General features: G+C 34.8%; 1 protein-coding gene across 1 annotated transcript in view; it reads left to right on the top strand.

Moving 5' to 3' along the window:
• Positions 1 to 18,821, top strand: part of ETNK1 (ethanolamine kinase 1) — a 54,768-nt gene that overhangs the window by 15,043 nt on the left and 20,904 nt on the right. The window contains exons 3-4 of the mRNA XM_019961461.2: positions 10,428 to 10,568; positions 15,490 to 15,632. Coding sequence (XP_019817020.1) covers positions 10,428 to 10,568; positions 15,490 to 15,632 — 284 coding nt within the window. The remainder of the gene's footprint in view (positions 1 to 10,427; positions 10,569 to 15,489; positions 15,633 to 18,821) is intronic.

Raw genomic sequence — 18,821 nt, 5'->3', positions numbered from 1 at the left:
AGAAATGGTATGGACCTAACAGAAGCAGAAGATATTAAGAAAAGGTGGCAAGAATACACAGAAGAACTGTACAACAAAGATCTTCACGACCCAGATAATCCCAATGGTGTGATCACTCACACTCACATAGAGCCAGACATCCTGGAATGTGAAGTCAAGTGGGCCTTAGGAAGCATCACTATGAACAAAGCTAGTGGAGGTGATGGAATTCCAGTTGAGCTATTTCAAATCCTGAAAGATGATGCTGTGAAAGTGCTGCCCTCAATATGCCAGCAAATTTGGAAAACTCAGCAGTGACCACAGGACTGGAAAAGGTCAGTTTTCATTCCAATCCCAAAGAAAGGCAATGCCAAAGAATGCTCAAACTACTGCACAATTGCACTCATCTCACACGCTAGTAAAGTAATGCTCAAAATTCTCCAAGCCAGGCTTCAGCTATATGTGAACCATAAACTTCCAGATGTTCAAGCTGATTTTAGAAAAGGCAGAGGAACCAGAGATCAAATTGCCAACGTTCGTTGGAGTTCCAGAAAAACATCTATTTCTACTTTGTTTATTACGCCAAAGCCTTTGACTGTGTGGATCTGTGGAAAATTCTGAAAGAGATGGAAATACCAGACCACCTGACCTGCCTCTGGAGAAACCTGTATGCAGGTCAGGAAGCAACAGTTAGAATTGGACATGGAACAACAGACTGGTTCCAAATAGGAAAAGGAGTATGTCAAGGCTGTATATTGTCACCCTGCTTATTTAACTTATATGCAGAATACATCATGAGAAACGCTAGGCTGGAAGAAGCACAAGCTGGAATCAAGATTGCCGGGAGAAATATCAGTAATCTCAGATATGCAGATGACACCACCCTTATGGCAGAAAGTGAAGAAGAAACTAAGAGCCTCTTGATGAAAGGGAAAGAAGAGAGTGAAAAAGTTGATTTAAAGCTCAACATTCAGAAAACCAAGATCATGGCATCTGGTCCCATTACTTCAGGGGAAATAGATGGGGAAACAGTGGTAACAGGGGCTGACTTTATTTTTCTGGGCTCCAAAATCACTGCAGATGGTTACTGCAGCCATGAAATTAAAAGATGCTTACTCCTTGGAAGGAAAGTTATGACCAACCTAGATAGCATATTCAAAAGCAGAGACATTACTTTGCCAACAAAGGTTCGTCTAGTCAAGGCTATGGTTTTTCCTGTGGTCATGTATGGATGTGAGAGTTGGACTGTGAAGAAGGCTGAGCGCCGAAGAATTGATGCTTTTGAACTGTGGTGTTGGAGAAGACTCTTGAGAGTCCCCTGGACTGCAAGGAGATCCAACCAGTCCATTCTGAAGGAGATCAGCCCTGGGATTTCTTTGGAAGGAATGATGCTAAAGCTGAAACTCCAGTACTTTGGCCACCTCATGCAAAGAGTTGACTCCTTGGAAAAGACTCTGATGGTGGGAGGGATTGGGGGCAGGAGGAGAAGGGGACGACAGAGGATGAGATGGCTGGATGGCATCACTGACTGGATGGACGTGAGTCTGAGTGAACTGCGGGAGTTGGTGATGGACAGGGAGGCCTGGTGTGCTGCAATTCATGGGGTCGCAAAGAGTCGGGCACAACTGAGTGACTGATCTGAGGGGAGGAAAAGTAATTCAAACAGTCAGCTGGTCTACTAGTAAGTAATACAGTCTGTGATAGACAGTAGCCTTGGGGGGAAAATAAGCTAAATAGTATACATAGAGGAGTAGAAAAGGTTTTAAAAAAAGTACAACTATTTTTCTGTGGTATAGTTGGGAAATAAGCAGTGTTTAACTAAGACGATATTTGAATTGGACCTTAAAGGTGATGCAGAACATGGAGGAGTCTGAGGGAGATGACAGGTAAAGATGAATTACATCATGCTAATACTTAACTAGTAATTCAGCCTATGCAAGTTTATCATGAACTTTTTTATTTGAATTTCTCTACAGCAGTCAAGTATTACAGAAACCTTTAATTATTATTATATTTTTTGTTAAATTCTAAGGTGTTTAGGAATTTTCTTACCTGGTATTTCTCTAAAATTTGCCTCTTGCTGGAAATATTGGCTGAAGTGTAATTAAAACCGCTGAGCAACAGACATACAGGGAGAAGTGCAGTTTAAAATGAGTTATTGCACATTTATCAATAAACATAACTAAAAAATGCCAGCTTCCAGTGCTGAGCATATTATAGTGGAACTGGTAAACTATGGGTTGCAAATAGAATTGGTAATGTTCTCTTTTGGAAATCAGTAGGGCAATATATAGTAAGTTATAAAAGAAAGTCATATGGCTTGGTTGTGTGATAACAACTCATATTTGAATATAACAAAGGTACATTAGCACAAATAAATGTTATGTTATTATTGAATGTTGTCTAAAACATACAAAATGTCTGATGTAGGACTAAGAAAAAATCAGCTTATTTGTTGGGGGCCAGAGTGAGGTACTCCACCCGTGACAAAGGTCATGAGGAAGGAGGCTCGACATACGCAAAGGCGGGATCGAGCCTCAGGAGTCCCCCTGGAACTCCTCGAGCATCTACCCCCATAACCAGAGCCTGCCTACTTTACTACTTTGTGCTCTCACCTACATTGCCCCGGCTCTTATTAGTTGAACTGTGGCTGCAATCAGGCAGTAATTTGTTTATGTAAAAAACTGAAAGGAGTGTTTAAAAAATCTGTTGGGAAGGTAGGATTTGGGATCTTTTATTTCAATTTCAAAAAATGCCTGTTATAGTTACAGTTTTTAAAAAGCTTCCAAGAAAGGAGCAACTAGTGAGTATTAGTGGGTATTTGAAGAAATTCTCTGCAGCCTTGAGGTTTTCAAACATTTGGCTTTATTGAATATGGAATTTAAAGTAGCATTTGCCTTGATGTTAGTGCAGTAAAACCTTATCTTATTGAGACTACATAGAAGAAGGACCATCTGTGATAGTGAAAATAAGAAATCTTATTTTTATTACCTAATTGTTTTTCCTGTTGTATATAAAATTAGCTAATAGAAAATAATTGAATTGTTCTAATCAAGTCTTTTTAAGAACTGTATTCTTTTTTATGACCATTTATATTATTTAACATTTTTATTTTTAATTGTAATAAAATACATGTAACATAATTTGCCATCTTAATTTTAAGTATGCAGTTGCATAGTGTTAAGTACATTCACATTGTTTTGCAAACACTCTCCACAATTCTTTCCTCTTGCAAAACTAAAATTGTATATACAAAAGCAACAACTTCCTATTCTCCCCTCCCGCCCCCTTGGCAGCCATACTACTTTTTGTCTGTATGAATTTGACTGCTCTGGATACCTTATATTAGTGTTACTTCTGTTTTTTTGTGACTGGCTTATTTCACTTAGCTTAATGTCTTGATCCATGTTGTAGCATGTATCAGAGTTTCCTTCCATTTTTTAAAGGCTGAATAATATTCCATTGTACGTGTAGACTATGTTTTGTTTACTCACTAATTCATGGATGAACATTTGGGTATTACTACTTTTTTTGCTGTTATGTATAATGTTCTTACGAACGTGGGTGAGCAAATGCTTTTTTAGACCCTGTTTTCAGTTCTTTAGGGTATATTATCAGAAGTAGAATTGCTCGATCATACAGTCATTCTATTTTTAATTTTTTTTGAAACTGCCATACTGTTTTCCATAGCACCTATACGAATTTACATTCTCACCAGCAGTGCACAGGGTCCAGTTTTTCCAAGTCCTTGCTGACATTATTATTATTATTTTTTGATAGTAGCCATCCTGATTATAAGGAGATGGTATCTCATTGTGATTTTGATCTCTTTTTCCCTAATAGTTAGTCACATTTAGCATCTTTTCTTATGCCTGTTGGCCATTTGTGTATCTTCTTGGGGGAAATGTCAATTCAGGTCCTCTTCCAGTTTTCTAATTGGATTATTTTTTGTTGTCAAGATGTAAGAGTACTTATATATTGAATATTAACTCCATGTCATATATATAACTTACAAATACTTTATTTAATTCTATGGGTTGCCTTTTCACTCTGTTGATTTTGCCCTTTAATGCACAGTTTTAAATTTTGATGTACATGGATTGTTTTGTTGATCACTAACAACCTCTGCAGTTGTTGGAAGAGATCATCAAGGAGATGTGAGCATCAGTTGACCGGGGCTGTACTCACACAGTAGGAGGTTCCTCACACCCCCACCCTTGGAATGTGTTCTCTGCTCACTGTCCCCCCAGTGGAAGCTATGTTCGAGGATAGAGCCTTGAGAGAATGGGGTGGTGTTGAGACTATCTGGATGGCATACATTACCGAACCCCGTTAAGACTTCTATATAAACTTCTAAGATTCTGGCAGGCAGGTAGATCTATTTCTCCTGCAGCTACCCAAGACAAGCCTTATATGTAAGTTCTCTTGCTTATTTAACCTGCCACCTACCTACCCATCTGGGGAAAAAAGAAAAAATCGATATATGTAGTCAGTTTGTTTGCTTTTACTTTTGTCATCTGTGCTATTGGTGTCATATCCAGGAAGTTTTTAGCAAGTCCAGTGTCATGAAGATTTTCCCCTGTATTTTCTTCTAAAAGTTTTATAGTTTTAGTTCTTACATTTAGATTTTTGACAGGTTAATTTTTATGATGATTTAAGGAAAGGATTAAGGAATTTCTGTCTTTTACATGTGGATATTCTGTTTTTCTAGCACCATCTGTTGAGAAAACTGTCCTTTGCCATTGAATAGTCTTGGCATCCTTATTGAAAATCATTTGCTCATAAACTGGGGGGTTTATTTTGGGGCTCTATTCCATTGGTCTGTGTGTGTGGTGATATGCCAGTACCACTCTGTTTTGATAACTATAGCTTTGTAATAAGTTTTGAAATCAGGAAATGTGAGACCTCTAACTTTATTCTTTTTTTCTTTAACTTGTTTTTATCTGTCTGGGTTTCCTTAAAATTACATTTGAATTTTAGGTGTTTTTTTTTTCTGTTTAATGTAAAAAATGCTATTAGGATTTTGGTAGTGATAGTATTGAATTTATAGATCATTTTGGCTAGTATTGACATTTTAGCAATTTTAAGTCTTCCAGTCCACAAACAGGGGATATATTTCCATTTAATTCTGTATTTAATTTTTTTCAGCAACGTTTTGTATAGAAATTTTTTTACCTTCGATAAATTTATTTTTAAGCATTTTATTCTTTTTGATGCTATTGTAAATGTAGTTGTTTTACTTAATCTCCTTTTTGAGGAGAATTTTGTTCATTGATAATGTAGAATTGCAACATATTTTATGTGTTGATTTTGTGTTCTGCAACTGTGTTGAATTCAGTTACAAGTGAAAAACCAAAAATTTTCCTAACAAAGCCATCCTTCACAAATTACATGTTGTTTTTTTTCAAGACCAATTTATTGAAAATTTCAGATGAGTATGGAACTTGTAAGTAGACTTATTTAATTTTTAAAATCTCTTAGCAAAGCCTGGTTTTTAAGTATGTAGTTGCTGTGCTTGCAGTTTAACTATATTTGTTATTTCCATGAGGATATTTGTATAATAGATTTTCTTCCTTTCCTTGTTAATTTTGCTGCAGAGAAGATAGACCAGTAGTTCTAAGCCCTGTAGAAATTAGCTTGAATTCTAAATTTTGAGGGAAAAAAAAGACTTATTATACAAGTTATGTCTTGTCAAAGAACAGGCAGTGTTTCAAATGGATGGTCACTTTGTCTTTCTGTAGCTCTGCATTAATTTTGGCACAACTGGTATTATATGAGATTAAAAAAAAATCCAGGATAGATTTTAATCCACCTGAGAATAACTCCAATAGTGGTAGAATCCTGTGGTAAGTTTCTAAATGTACCCTGAATCTGTTACCAAGATGATGATTCTTATTCATCAAGTATCTATCAAGTACCTCCTCTTAGTGCTGAATGCTAAGAGAGAAGAATAAGGCATGGTGTTTGCCTCTTGTAGGATAACCTAGTGATAGTATTGATCAGTAGCATTAATAAAGCAATCTCAACTATACTATTATTATTTGCTGCTATTTTTAAAAAATTACATAGGAAAATGCTATAAAACATTTAAATAATATTCTGAATATATTTTTACCTGTTATATAAGCATGATATTATCATTTAATATTAACATTATCCCTTATGTTATCAAATACTATTTTGACAATGCACCTTTAGAAAGGACAAATACATCTATAATTTACTTTAGAAGATACTAATCATTAGCTCTTAAGTTTTGATATAGCTTTGTTTGAAAATACTAATTTTGCTCTTGTAGGTTGGTAATTAATAGTTTGTTTTCCATTTGAGTAGATATGTATCTCATTATGTAACAGTATTTTTAAAATTTCATATAAAATAATTTTTATAATTTCACTTGTAATTTCAGAAATTTACTCAAAGATGAAAATAGTTGCTGATTTTTGATAAAAATCAGTATCATTTGGAAAACTTTGCCTCTTTTAGTCCATAGATCATGTATATTTAATATTTCTATTATGACTAGTAGGAAATGGTTATGAGATGGGAAGTTAGTTTACAGGAGCCTTGTATATGAATATGAATGTGAAATTCCTATTGTCATTATTGAACTTAAATCTCTAAACTGAGTGGACGTTTATGTAAATTTTTTTCTTTTATTCACAGACATCCCCTCTTAGATTTGAAGGAGAGATTTTAAGATTACACGAGTAATTTGGCTTTCCTTCTAAGAACCCAGAGACTCAGAGAAATGCATTGATTTGCTAATTCCATGCAGTGTTAGTGCAGTATACTGTAGTGGAAAGACCTTGGACTTTGCATCACATAATCAGTTCAAATCCTGGCCCAGCTCCAGTTAGCCGTCTTTCTGCCCCAAAAGTCAAGATTCTCACAATTAGTAGGTGCTTTTTCTCGTAGCAGCTGTTCAACAGATTCTGTTAACATGTAAGAGCCCTTTGGAGTTATGACCATTCTATTTACCGTAGAATTGTCATTTCAGTCACTCGTAGCTGAATAACTTGTATTTGGAGAACTTCTGAAACTACATTCTGTGGTTTTCAAATCAGAGTCTCATATAAACTCTGGGGTAAAACAATGAAAAATGACATTATTATTTATTTTTAAAACAGCAAATAAAAATTTGTTGGTATTAAGTATCTATTCTAATATGTGACCCTTCTCTGGAATCATTGGTCTCATTTGTTGGGTAAACAGTTTTAGGTCATAATGTTGTGTTGATGTAGATTTCTCCTTGAGTTTTATGTAACATGGATTACTTTTCTTCAGACCTCTTGTCCCAACTCCCTCTCTTAAAGTTTAAAACCAGTTTACGTATACATGTATGCACGTGGATATAAATATATATGTGTGTTTATTTGCACTTTGTTTTAACTATCACTTGGTTTTTTAATGAAGTTTCTTAGTGCTTAAAGTGCTATATGTTTATTTATAGCACTTTTATGGGCCTAGCTTTTTAATGCAAATACTGTATGAGAGATTGATAATAAAAATAGATTTTTTATTCTGTATTCTTATAGAATATGTGGTCTTAAGATCATTCAGGCAATAATTATTGATAAAAAATGATTACTTGGTAATTTGAGAGGTATGAACCAAAACACACATACCTAAAAAGATCACGGATTTTAATATTTTGGTAATGCATTAGGATTCTTTTTTTTTTTTTCATCAAAATACGATTTATTCTTCTCATGGTTGCATACTTAGTTTTATTCTCAAATCAGCAAAGTTTTCCATCTTAGACAAGAATGCAGTGCCTTAAAGGCAAAAGATATTCTCAGATAAGATACCTTTTGCCTCTCCTTTTAAATAACTTCAGCATCCGTAGATAGAATTGTAACTTAATCATCAAGATAAAGGCCAAAATCAAGTATTACTCAGTTACAGTGAAACCTCATCATACTTATTTTTCAGAATAGAAAACAGTAGAAGGAGAAAAATATTGAATGTCTCACAAGAAGAAAAATATTGAATGTGTCAGACATGACACTTGCAACGTCTTTAGGCCGAGGAACTGGCTGGATGTGATCTACATGTAATCTTTAAGCTTCAGAGTAACAATATTAGGAAGTTTCTCTTTAAAAATTTAGGTAGGTTAAAGAACAGCATTACAAATACTTTTTTACTCATTTTTAATTCGATAGTAAAATCCAGTAGTGCTCTGAAGACAAGAGAAACTGACCAATTTCTGTATCTGGGTACAGGAGAGAATCAATAGGGAAACAGTGAATTCAGTTACAGCATTGTGCATCAAAGACAGATCTGTGAGGGCTGTGTCCCCTAGACCTCATTTTGTTGCTTCAAGTGCTGTCAGACCAGTTACAATTTTCTGCTTCTTACAAGCATTGAGCATTACCCCCACTGTGAAATATTTTTCAGATCATCGAATATCAAAATAGATGTGATCAGCTGAATTATAATCATCTAAATGGAAAGATGAAGAATATAAGTCAATTGCTTGGTTCTTTAAAGCTATGTTCTTTCAAACAAAGCATTGAATATTTCTTGTAGTAAAACTGGAACTCACTTGCAGTAATGTCTAAACACTTCCGAGCTGCATCAGGACTCTTATTGAGGATAATAATATGAAAATTCAGACTGGCTCAAAGAAGAAGGAATTTGTTGGTGTCTATATCTGAGAATACTAAGTTCAAGCATGGGTGGATCCAGGGGCTCTAATAGTGTCTGTCATGAGGAGTGTTGCTATCTATTTTACTGTATGCTAGCTTTTTTTTTCTGGCAAACTTTTCTGAAGAGTGACAGTTACAATTACTTGCCGTTGCAGACTTATCTAATCAATTTGCACAGTGTGCGTGTGTGTGTGTGTGTGTGTGAGGGTGTGTTCCTCTTTTTCTGATGGCTTCACCCAAAGTCAGTAGCTTCCGTAGAAGTCTTGGGATCAAATCCTTTTAGCCTGGGCTTGGGTAATATACCCTGAACAAATCACTCTGGCATGCAGAATGGAGTGCTCTGGGCAAGTCTGTGTCATCTCTTCACTCCTGAAGTTAGTGGTGCAGCTGGGATAGGGGGTTAGGATGGAGATCAGCTCTGAAGGAACCACATGAACTAAAAGTGAGAGGGATGGAAGTTTTTCCAAAGGAAAATCAGGAATCTTATTAAAAACTAAGTAGATAAGAATATTCATTGTAGTATAAAAACATAATAAAACTGTGTTATTTTATCACAGATTGGTGAGCTATAACTACAGTACTAGATTCCGTGTGTGTTTAAAGTGATTTTTGCGTATTCACGGCATCTGAGAAGCTTTTAAAATACCTTGATGCCGTGGCTGCACCCCAAACCATTTAATTTCTGGGGTAATACCCAGGCTTTTTTTTTTTTCTTTTTTTTTTAAGTTTCCAAAGATCCATTTTAGTACATAGGCCAGCTAATGTTTGTTAACATAAGATATAGAAATTAAGTCGTAGAACCTGTTAATCTGCCCACTTACCTCTTTACCTTAGTCTCTTTTGCCCTTTAACCTCAGTGACTTCAAAAGCAGAATTGGAACATTAAGTCAGTACTTCTCAAATTACACAGTGAATTGGAATCACCTGGAAATCTTGTTTAAAATGCAGAGTGCTAGGGTGTACCCCTAGAGTTTGTGATTCAGTAGATGCAGGGTAGAACTTCAGAAATTCCTTGGTGGTGCTGTATTGTAAGTCCTAGGACTTTACTTTGAGGGATGTTACATTAGATTGTAATGTTGAAGATTTGCCAGTTTTAAGTTCTTCTTTTGTAGATTATTGTTGTCACTTTTCTATCTACTGTTCTATGGACTGAATGTTAATTTAGTTCTTATTTCTATGTAGTATGCTTATTCCTCCATTAGCATTTGCTGTACTAGGTTCTACAGATAAAAAGATAGTGTGGACATAAATACACACAGCTTCAAATTATTTTGTCATTATATCAAGATTGATTGACATCATAAAATCCTAACATTTGTTCAGAGAATTTGTTAACACCCCCCTTCAGAAATTAACTCATAAAACCTTTTTATCTGCCCATTTACCTTTTAGTCCTCTTTGCCCTTTAACTTCAGTGACTTCAAAGGCTCAAAATTAAAATGACTCATTGTAATTTAAATGTATTGGTAATTAATGTCTAATATGTGCCTTGAAATCATTTATAGTTGTGTATTCTTCTGCTGGTTGCTGACATTGTATAATCAAAATAGGCTGCCACTCAATCCCTTTGGACTATAATTGCTTTATTAATTTTAGGTATTTCTTCCTACTTATGTATTAAATGTTTACCTTTTCTAATGAGAGTTGACTTGCCATATTATTTTGAATCTTATGTAAGGTAAAAAGAAATCATGTTACATGATAAAAGCATCCTAATTATTTTAGTTTACCTTTGAGTAAATATGAACTGTATGGTGCATAACACTTTCCTTTTTATGCTGTTTTGTTTTTAAACAGGCTAATAGCTCGTCAGCTTGCTAAAATCCATGCTATTCATGCACACAATGGCTGGATTCCCAAATCTAACCTGTGGCTAAAGATGGGAAAATATTTCTCTCTCATTCCCACAGGATTTGCAGATGAAGACATTAATAAAAGGTAGAATTACTTTTTTCATTTGAAATTATGTTTTACATTGTTTTGCTACATATATAGGGTTTCGAAGATAACTGTAAGGTGTGTAAAATCTGATTTTGTTTATCTCTTTGTATTTAAGTAAAATAAACATTAATTCATTTGACTCTGAGAAGGCACTACAGAAATCTGCTTTCTTCCCTAGTCAGCTCAAAAAAAAAAAAAAAAAAAAAAAAAAATCAGTCCCTATAAAAGTGGGGAAGTGGGGAGCCAAGAAACAAATATAGAACATTTATTTGGCAGTAAACATAATATAAAGGTTACTGTTATTGGGTATATTTTTTATAGTGTGAATTGACCATAGAGACCTTTTTAAAGCAATTCTTTCTGTTCCAAGGAAGGCTGCTTTGAATGGGCCTAGAGATCTACACTGGGGCAGTGTAGTCATATTGAAGTGTGAAAAGGTTTGGGTTGTCTTAGTTTATTGTGACTTTTAAAGTCTCATATAATGAGATTGAAAATTCTTTTACTGGAGTCTCAGATTTTGTAGGACTTCAGGTTCAGAGTAACTAAGATATTTCATTTCCTATAAAGATAAATGTGTAAATCAGAATTTAGAATCTAAATTATATAAACAAGTTTTTTCCTTCCATTTTTATTGAGATATAATTGACACACAGCACTGAATAAGTTTTAAGATATACAGCATAATGATTTGACTTATATATGTTATGAAATTATTACTGCAATAAGTTTAGTGAACATCTGTCATAATAAAGACATAGAAAAAAAATTTTTTTCCTTGTGGTGAGAACTCGTAGGTTTTACTCTCTTAACAACTTCCGTGTATAACGTACAGCAATGTTAAGCGGGCCAGGCTGGCTCTCTGGTGGGCAGAACTGGGTCTGGGGTCGGTGGTTGTGGGGCTACAGATCCTCAGTCTAGTGTGGGCCTCTGGTGGACAGGGCGCAGATCCTGGAACTTCCTGGGCCTAGAGCTGGTCTGCTGTGGGGTGGAGTCAGGTCCCAGGGTCTCTGGCTACAGGACCCTGAGGTTCCTCAGAGTAGGTGTCAGGACCTCCAGTGGGCAGGGCTGGTTCAAGCACAGCTGGCTTTGGGGTCCAGGGTGTCCTGGAAGCTGGTATCAGCTTGCTGGTGGGTGGGGCAAGATCCCTGGATGGCTGCGGTAGGGGCCCAAGGTGTCCTAAAACTTTAGCAGCTAGAGTGGGGCTGGGTCCTGGTGCCAGTGAGCTAGAGGGAGGATTCCATAGTGGGGCTTGCCAGGACCAGTGTCTTCTTGGTAGAATGAGCTCCCAGAATGGCTGCTGCTAGTGCCTGTGAGCCCAGGGAGAGCTTCATTTGCTTCTTGCCTCTCCAGGAGGCTCTTGAAGATCAGCAGGTGGGTGTGACCCAGGCTCCTTTCAGATTACTGCTTCTGCCCTGGATCCCAGAGTATGTGGGATATTGTATGTGCCCTTTAAGAGTGGAATCTCTGTTTCCCACAGCCCTCTGGTTCTCCTGAAAGTGTGCCCTTAAAAAGCCAAATGTTCTAGGAGCCAGCCTTCCCAGTGTAGGATTCCTGGGCTAGGGAGCCAGGTATGGAGCTTGTCTTCTCTCCATGTGGAGAACCTCTGCAATTGTAATTATTATCCTCCCATTTGTGGGTTGCCCACCCAGGGTTGTGGGTCTTCACTGTGCTGCATCTCTGCCCCTTCTACTTGTCTTACTGTGGCTTCTCCATTCTACCTTTGAAAAATCTTTTGTGCTAGTCTTCTGGTCTTTGTCCTCATTAGTAGCTCTGTCGGTAGTTGTAATTTTGATGTGCCCGCTGGAGCAGGTGAGCTCAGTCTTCCTACTTAACCATCTTGAATGCTCCTAACAAAGAGAGCGCAGTCCTGCTGGGACCCTCTGAAACAGTCTGTGACACATGCCTCAGAAACTACACTGAGCATGTTTTTCCATAATGTTATTAATACTAGTACAGAAATTGCAAATCTTGCTTTGTCTTTATATCTAGAATGTACATGAAGACTTCTGCTTTTGTATTCAGGAAGTCTTTAAGAATGACAGAGGTAAGCAGGACCTGTGGATTTTTTTTTCTTGTTTTATTTTTTATAATTCATTAGGAAAAAATTAAAGTTGATTATTTTGAAAGATTAGTTTGACTCACTATGTGTGTGCTTTGTTTGCGCACAGTTTGTCAGACTCTGAAAGGACAGGGATATGATACCCTGTAAACTGGGGTAGACAGACCTCTGAAAGTGTGTCCATGGTGCTGGATACTCAGACAGTGATCACCTAAAAACAAAAAGAATCCACCTTCGTAATAACAATTTTATTGAAAGGTTTCAGGAAAAAAATCACTTTAAAATAATGAAGCTGGCAGTGGTTCAGTGTTGAGAGGCAGTATGATATTGTATGGATTAAGAGTACAAGGCTCTGGAGCCAGACTACCTGGGATCAAATCTCAGTTCTGCTGTGTAACCCTGGACAAAGTACCTGTTTCCTTTTCTGTAAAATGGAAATAACAAGGGTAAGATGTTTACGTTTTAGGGATTTTGTGAGGATTGAGTCAGTATATACACATATCTTAGAACAGTGCTTGTACATTTAAGTGCTAAATAAATGTTAGCTGCTATTTTAAAAATTATTATTCAGAGGTTACTTTAAATTCTTGAGGTTAGTGATAAATCTGGAGATGCCCTATGGTAGATAACAAAAGATCCTTGCCCCAGTAGAAAATACACAACTAAAGTATTAAAAATAGTTAATATTAAAAATATTTTTCATATTTCCTTTCATTCCTTTTTGTCTGTACATGATTGTGATTATGTTAATAATCCTTTGAGTCCTATTTTTCCATTCAACTCGGTACTTTTAAAATAAATTCTTGAATAATTACACCATTTTAAAAAGCGCATATACGGATCTCTGTTGGAAGCTATGTGTAGAAGAGAATGCAGCAGTTGGGAGAACAGTGAATAGGCAGATTCATTAAAGTAAACTGTGATACAGACTGTTTATTGTATTGTAAAATGAAAGGGGTAATCTGAGAGACTGTATAGAGAAAGAATGAAGAGAACTTGTCTTGAAGTTTTAGGGAAGAAGAGGAGGAACAGCAATTTTGTAAGCCTGATGGTGCTATTGAGGAATTAATAGCAGCACACTATTTTTGTTCCATTGTATTTTTATTATTACAAATATGGCACAATAAATAGTACAGAAAAGAGTACAGAATAAAAAGCCATAATCGCCAATCCTTCTTGTCAAACTAACTCTCATCCTTCCAGTCTAATTACTGAGGCAATTCTCTGTAAAGATGAATATTCTATGATATCGTTATCATATGATAGTATCATAATGTTTATATGATTGATGATTATCATATAATAATGAGTTGATTTGTCAGCAATAGATAATATCTGCATGCATGTGTGCAAAGTCACTTCAGTCATGTCTCTCTCTGCGACCCCGTAGACTGTAGCCTTCTCTATCCATGGGATTCTCCAGGCAAGAATACTGGAGTGGGTTGCCATTTCTTCCTCCAGGAGATCTTCCCAAGTCTCCTGCAGCTCTTGCACTGCAGGTGGATTCTTTACTGCTGAGCCACCTGGAAGCCCAAATATATCTGTTGACTTTCAAATGTGACTTTAACTAATTTATTCTACATTCACCCTTCCAAGCTTGAGATAGATGTTTTAGTTCTTTAATAGGCTGTCTTTGTGACTTTAAATACTTAAACTTCTTTTTATTAAACTATGTGTCTTGGTTTCTCCCATCTGTAAAATGGAGATAAATATAAAACATTGAGAAGAATAGTGTTAGTAAATGTCAGCTGTTAGACATGTATATTCTTCCCTCGCCCTGTTTTGTACTGATACACTTTTTACTTTTATGCTGTGCATTTAAGGTGTCTTGTTCAGTTGCTTTTTATTCATACTAAAGTTGTTTATCATGGATTTTTTTTATTCTAATCTTAGAATAATTGGCCTGTTTTAATTCAGAAGTCTACATTTAAATGGAAAGAACTTATTAAAAATAGATTTTTTGTTACGTATTGAAATACCGAATTACTATGTTGTACACCAGGAAGTAACAATATTGTAGGTCATTTATATTTCAAAAACAAACAAACTAACTCAGACAAAAAGAGATCAGATCTGTGATTACCAAAGGTGGGATGTGGGGAAGGGGGAATTGGATGAAAGTAGGCAAAAATTTCAAACTTCCAGATATGAAATAAATAAGCACTGCTGCTGCTAAGTCGCTTCAGTTGTGTCCGACTCTGTGTGACCCCATAGACGGCAGCCCACCAGGCTCCCCTGTCCCTGGGATTCTCCAGGCAAGAACACTGGAGTGGGTTGCCATTTCCTTCTCCAGTGCGTGAAAGTGGAAAGTGAAAGTGAAGTCGCTCAGTCATGTCTGACTCTAGCGACCACATGGACTGCAGCCCACCAGGCTCCTCCATCCATGGGATTTTCCAGGCAAGAGTACTAGAGTGGGGTGCCATTGCCTTCTCTGAAATAAGCACTAGGGATGTAATATACAACATGGTAAAGTAACATTGCTGTGTTATATATGAAAGTTGTTATATTGTTATAACAACTTTTGTTATATTGTTACATTGTTATATATGAAAGTTGTTAAGAACATGAGTTCCTTAAGAGAAAAATATTTCTTTTTATTTTATATCTGTATGAGATGATGGATACTTAACTAACCTTATTGTAGTAATCATTTCATTATGTATGTAAGTCAAATTTAATTTTGTACACCTTGTATAATGCTGTGTGTGTCAGTTATATCTTAAAACTGAAAGGAAAAAATTCAAGTTATATATGACCAAAAAGAAAAAAAAAGGTTTTATTCCTTAGGGAAACTTAAAAAAACATGTTGTCATTAATATAAACAAGATGTAACTTTTTTTTTTTTTTTTTAACTGAAAGGTTCTTAAGTGATATCCCAAGCTCTCAGATTCTTCAGGAAGAAATGACTTGGATGAAGAAGATTCTTTCCAACCTGGGCTCACCTGTTGTGCTTTGCCATAATGACCTGTTGTGTAAGAATATAATCTACAATGAGAAACAAGGTAGGTATCTGACTTTAGCAGTAAGTAAAGTTTTTTTTTCTTTGTGTTTATAACAGTCTTTTGATCTTTGTATCAATCAATATAATTCAAATGTAAGGGTTAAAAACATGTATGAAGACTGAAGTGTTTTCTTTTGGTTACAAAGTCATGGTAACTGTGCTATATTAGGAATATTCTGCATAGTTGTATAAAATATGTTTCTTAGAATTGGTTTATTAGAAATAGTTTTTGGTTTCTGTTAGAGTTTTAAGTGAAAAGTGATGACATGACTGTTTATAAATTTAATTGTAAATATTTGATAATTCGTGGTTTGAAAATGCACCTGCTTGTAATGAGGGTTATTGAAAAACCAACTTGACATTGCACTGTTTTATAAATATAGAAATATTCTGAGTGTTGGGGGGGGACAGAGTATTAAACACAAATGTATCCAGGTTTCCTATTACCTGTTTATTTTACTGACTTGTTAGATATTTTGATGCTAAGGAAATAAGCCACAGATGGAGGAAATTTTATTTTGTAGTTGCTGAAATTTTATCTACTGAAGTAATAATCAAGACACTTTAATAAATTGTCTTAACATTTTTTGAGGAGGACAGAGATACTTTTTGGTGAAATGTTTTTGGGGATTGTTTTTATCTTGTTGTATTCAAATTCCCTAATGTTTTCATATTTAAGAAACACATGATTGTATAATATTATTGGATAAAGTGGTTTGAGGTTTGGTTGCTAAAATGGTAGATGCCCTTCAAGACACAATTTTGTGTTAAAAGACACAATTTTGGTTGAAAGATTAGTGTTAATTCAAAAAGTCTGTCTGAAACTTTGAAGCTGTTGCATTTTGTAGGAAACCAGTTTTGAAGATAAATATTACAGTTGGAAGATTATTTTGAATTACAAGTGTGCTTTTTGAAGATACTGAAGCCAAAGAATTCTGATTAAGTGGTCATACTATGTCAAATTATTATTTATGACCATTCTTATCAAATTATAAGTTGAGACTGTTCTAATGCAAAAGCTTGTAATATTTATAACTGACTTCAACTTGAAAAACAAAGAACACTGTCAAGAATGGTAGACTGAAGCACATATTTTCAAAAACATGCTTAAGTCCCTTTTATATTTTATATTTTAATCTAGATTAGAGAGTCTAAAAAAGTTTTGAGCTAACATCTCTATTTTGAATGTCTTGAAGTCTGTGGAATAATTTTTTTAAAAACTTCCAGTGTATCCTACAACATTAAGTACTTGACAGTGTCCTTTAATTTATTGTTATCCATTTATTACCTATAGTTGTTACAGTATATATGTACTACATTGTATAATAGTAACCAAATCTCAATGCCATTTGTGAAACAAGAATATTAGTTATTCATTAAAGTGATGTATTATCTTTTAAGTTCAGTGCAAGACCTAATAACACATTATATTATATAATGGAATTTCAAGTAAGGGCCTTCATCTTACATTTGAAGTGGACACTCAGCTTTATTTTTAACTGCAAGTTAATTAAGAGAATCTGTTATTTCCTTTGGAATATAATTTTAACTTTTTACATTTTTATTTTATAAGTTTCTTTTGCATATTCATTTCACCAAACAAACGTAATTTATATCTAAAATAAAAGGGACCAAAAAAATCAGATTACTATGTTTTAGGTATAAAACATGAATTTTTGCTTTTTTATTTAACTAGTTGGCTATCTGAACTGCTGATTAGTGATATGAAAAGTTCTCCTATTTTCAAATAAAATATTTATGCTTCATCCTGGCTTTAAAAGTTCAAACTTCTTGTCATTCTTTGTTTTACCAGGAGTTACCTAAATCATACTTTTGTGTCTAATTTTTCTTCCTGACATTGAAGAATAAAACTCACAGTTTAACAAGTTTAACATCAACTGTATGTTGATACAGTTTAAGAGTTTGCCCTTCGTCATAGGAGTCTATTATGTACTATTTGTTTCTTCTTGTCTTTGTGGTTATGTTTGTGTGTTAGTTATGAAAATATTATGTTATATTTTCTTACAATTTTTTTTTTTCCTTCTTACCAATGGTTTTATACTATTCATTAGGAAGGCTACTTTGGACTTTGCGGCAGCCATTAAAAAAATCAATTTCTATGTGATTAGTTGATACATAAGCATTAAGAAAACATGTTTGGAATGTTGTTCAGGTAAAATCTGAAACTCATGAAAATGTGGCAAGAAGCTTGTTTTTATTTTTTATTATCTTATCCTGCTATTATCTTACTTGTTTTGAATTAGGAGCTAATGGTTTTGAAGTAATGTGGTTATGACATATTGTCTTTAGTTATAAGGAGAAGTAACTTGCCTCATACTTTTAAAAAAGGTAAATTATATAAATTTAGTGAATTTAATAAGCAAAGAATATATGTATTTGAGCTGTAGCATAGCATTAGTACTTATAATGGTACTCTCAGGAGGTTCATTGAAATTAGAAACATACACTGCAGAGTTCTTTAACTTACTGCTTTGTAGCATCTGAAATCCCAAGTTTTAAGTCTTTCAGAATTAAAATGGTTTCTACATAGAATAAATGATTAAATTACATATTATGTTCACAAATGTGTTTGATTTGTTATCACTTGTTAAGTCCTTCATGTGATTTGAGCTCAGGGCTTCACCATTTTGTACCCACCTATTGATATATATAAAGTAATAAGATATAGTGTATTTCAGACCCTTAATTTCTTGAAAGTACAAATTTTAAACTTCATGAATGTATATTGGATCATCTTGGTCTCTGCATGTACTTTTCAGCTATAATAACTTAGATTTGTATATAGTATAACTAGATTAAAAATCTCTTAAGTAACTCTTATCAGGAGATATATTACTCTTAAAAGAGTAATCAGACTCTTAAGTAACTTTAAAGAGAAGTCAAAAGGAATATAGATTTTGGAACCAAACACTCTTGTGTGCAGATCCCTGCTCAATCACATATGGAAGTAGGTGGTATTAAAGAAGTTGTTTTTATCTCTTCATTAAGTGTTTATATTTAATCCTTTACTGTCTGCACCGGAATCACTTAGGGTACTTGGGGAAAATGTAGGTATCTGGGCTCCATCCAAGACCATCTGAACAAAAATTTTTATGGATGGGCTTAAGACTCTAGGAAGTGCTGCTTATACTGTTGATAGTCTAGAACTTTGATTTGCTCTGTTTGAGAC

This window comes from Bos indicus, chromosome 5 (genome assembly GCF_029378745.1).
Source record: "Bos indicus isolate NIAB-ARS_2022 breed Sahiwal x Tharparkar chromosome 5, NIAB-ARS_B.indTharparkar_mat_pri_1.0, whole genome shotgun sequence".
NCBI classification, from domain to species: domain Eukaryota; kingdom Metazoa; phylum Chordata; class Mammalia; order Artiodactyla; family Bovidae; genus Bos; species Bos indicus.
Note: the sequence above shows the minus strand (reverse complement) of the source record. Positions and strands in the feature narration are given on the sequence as shown.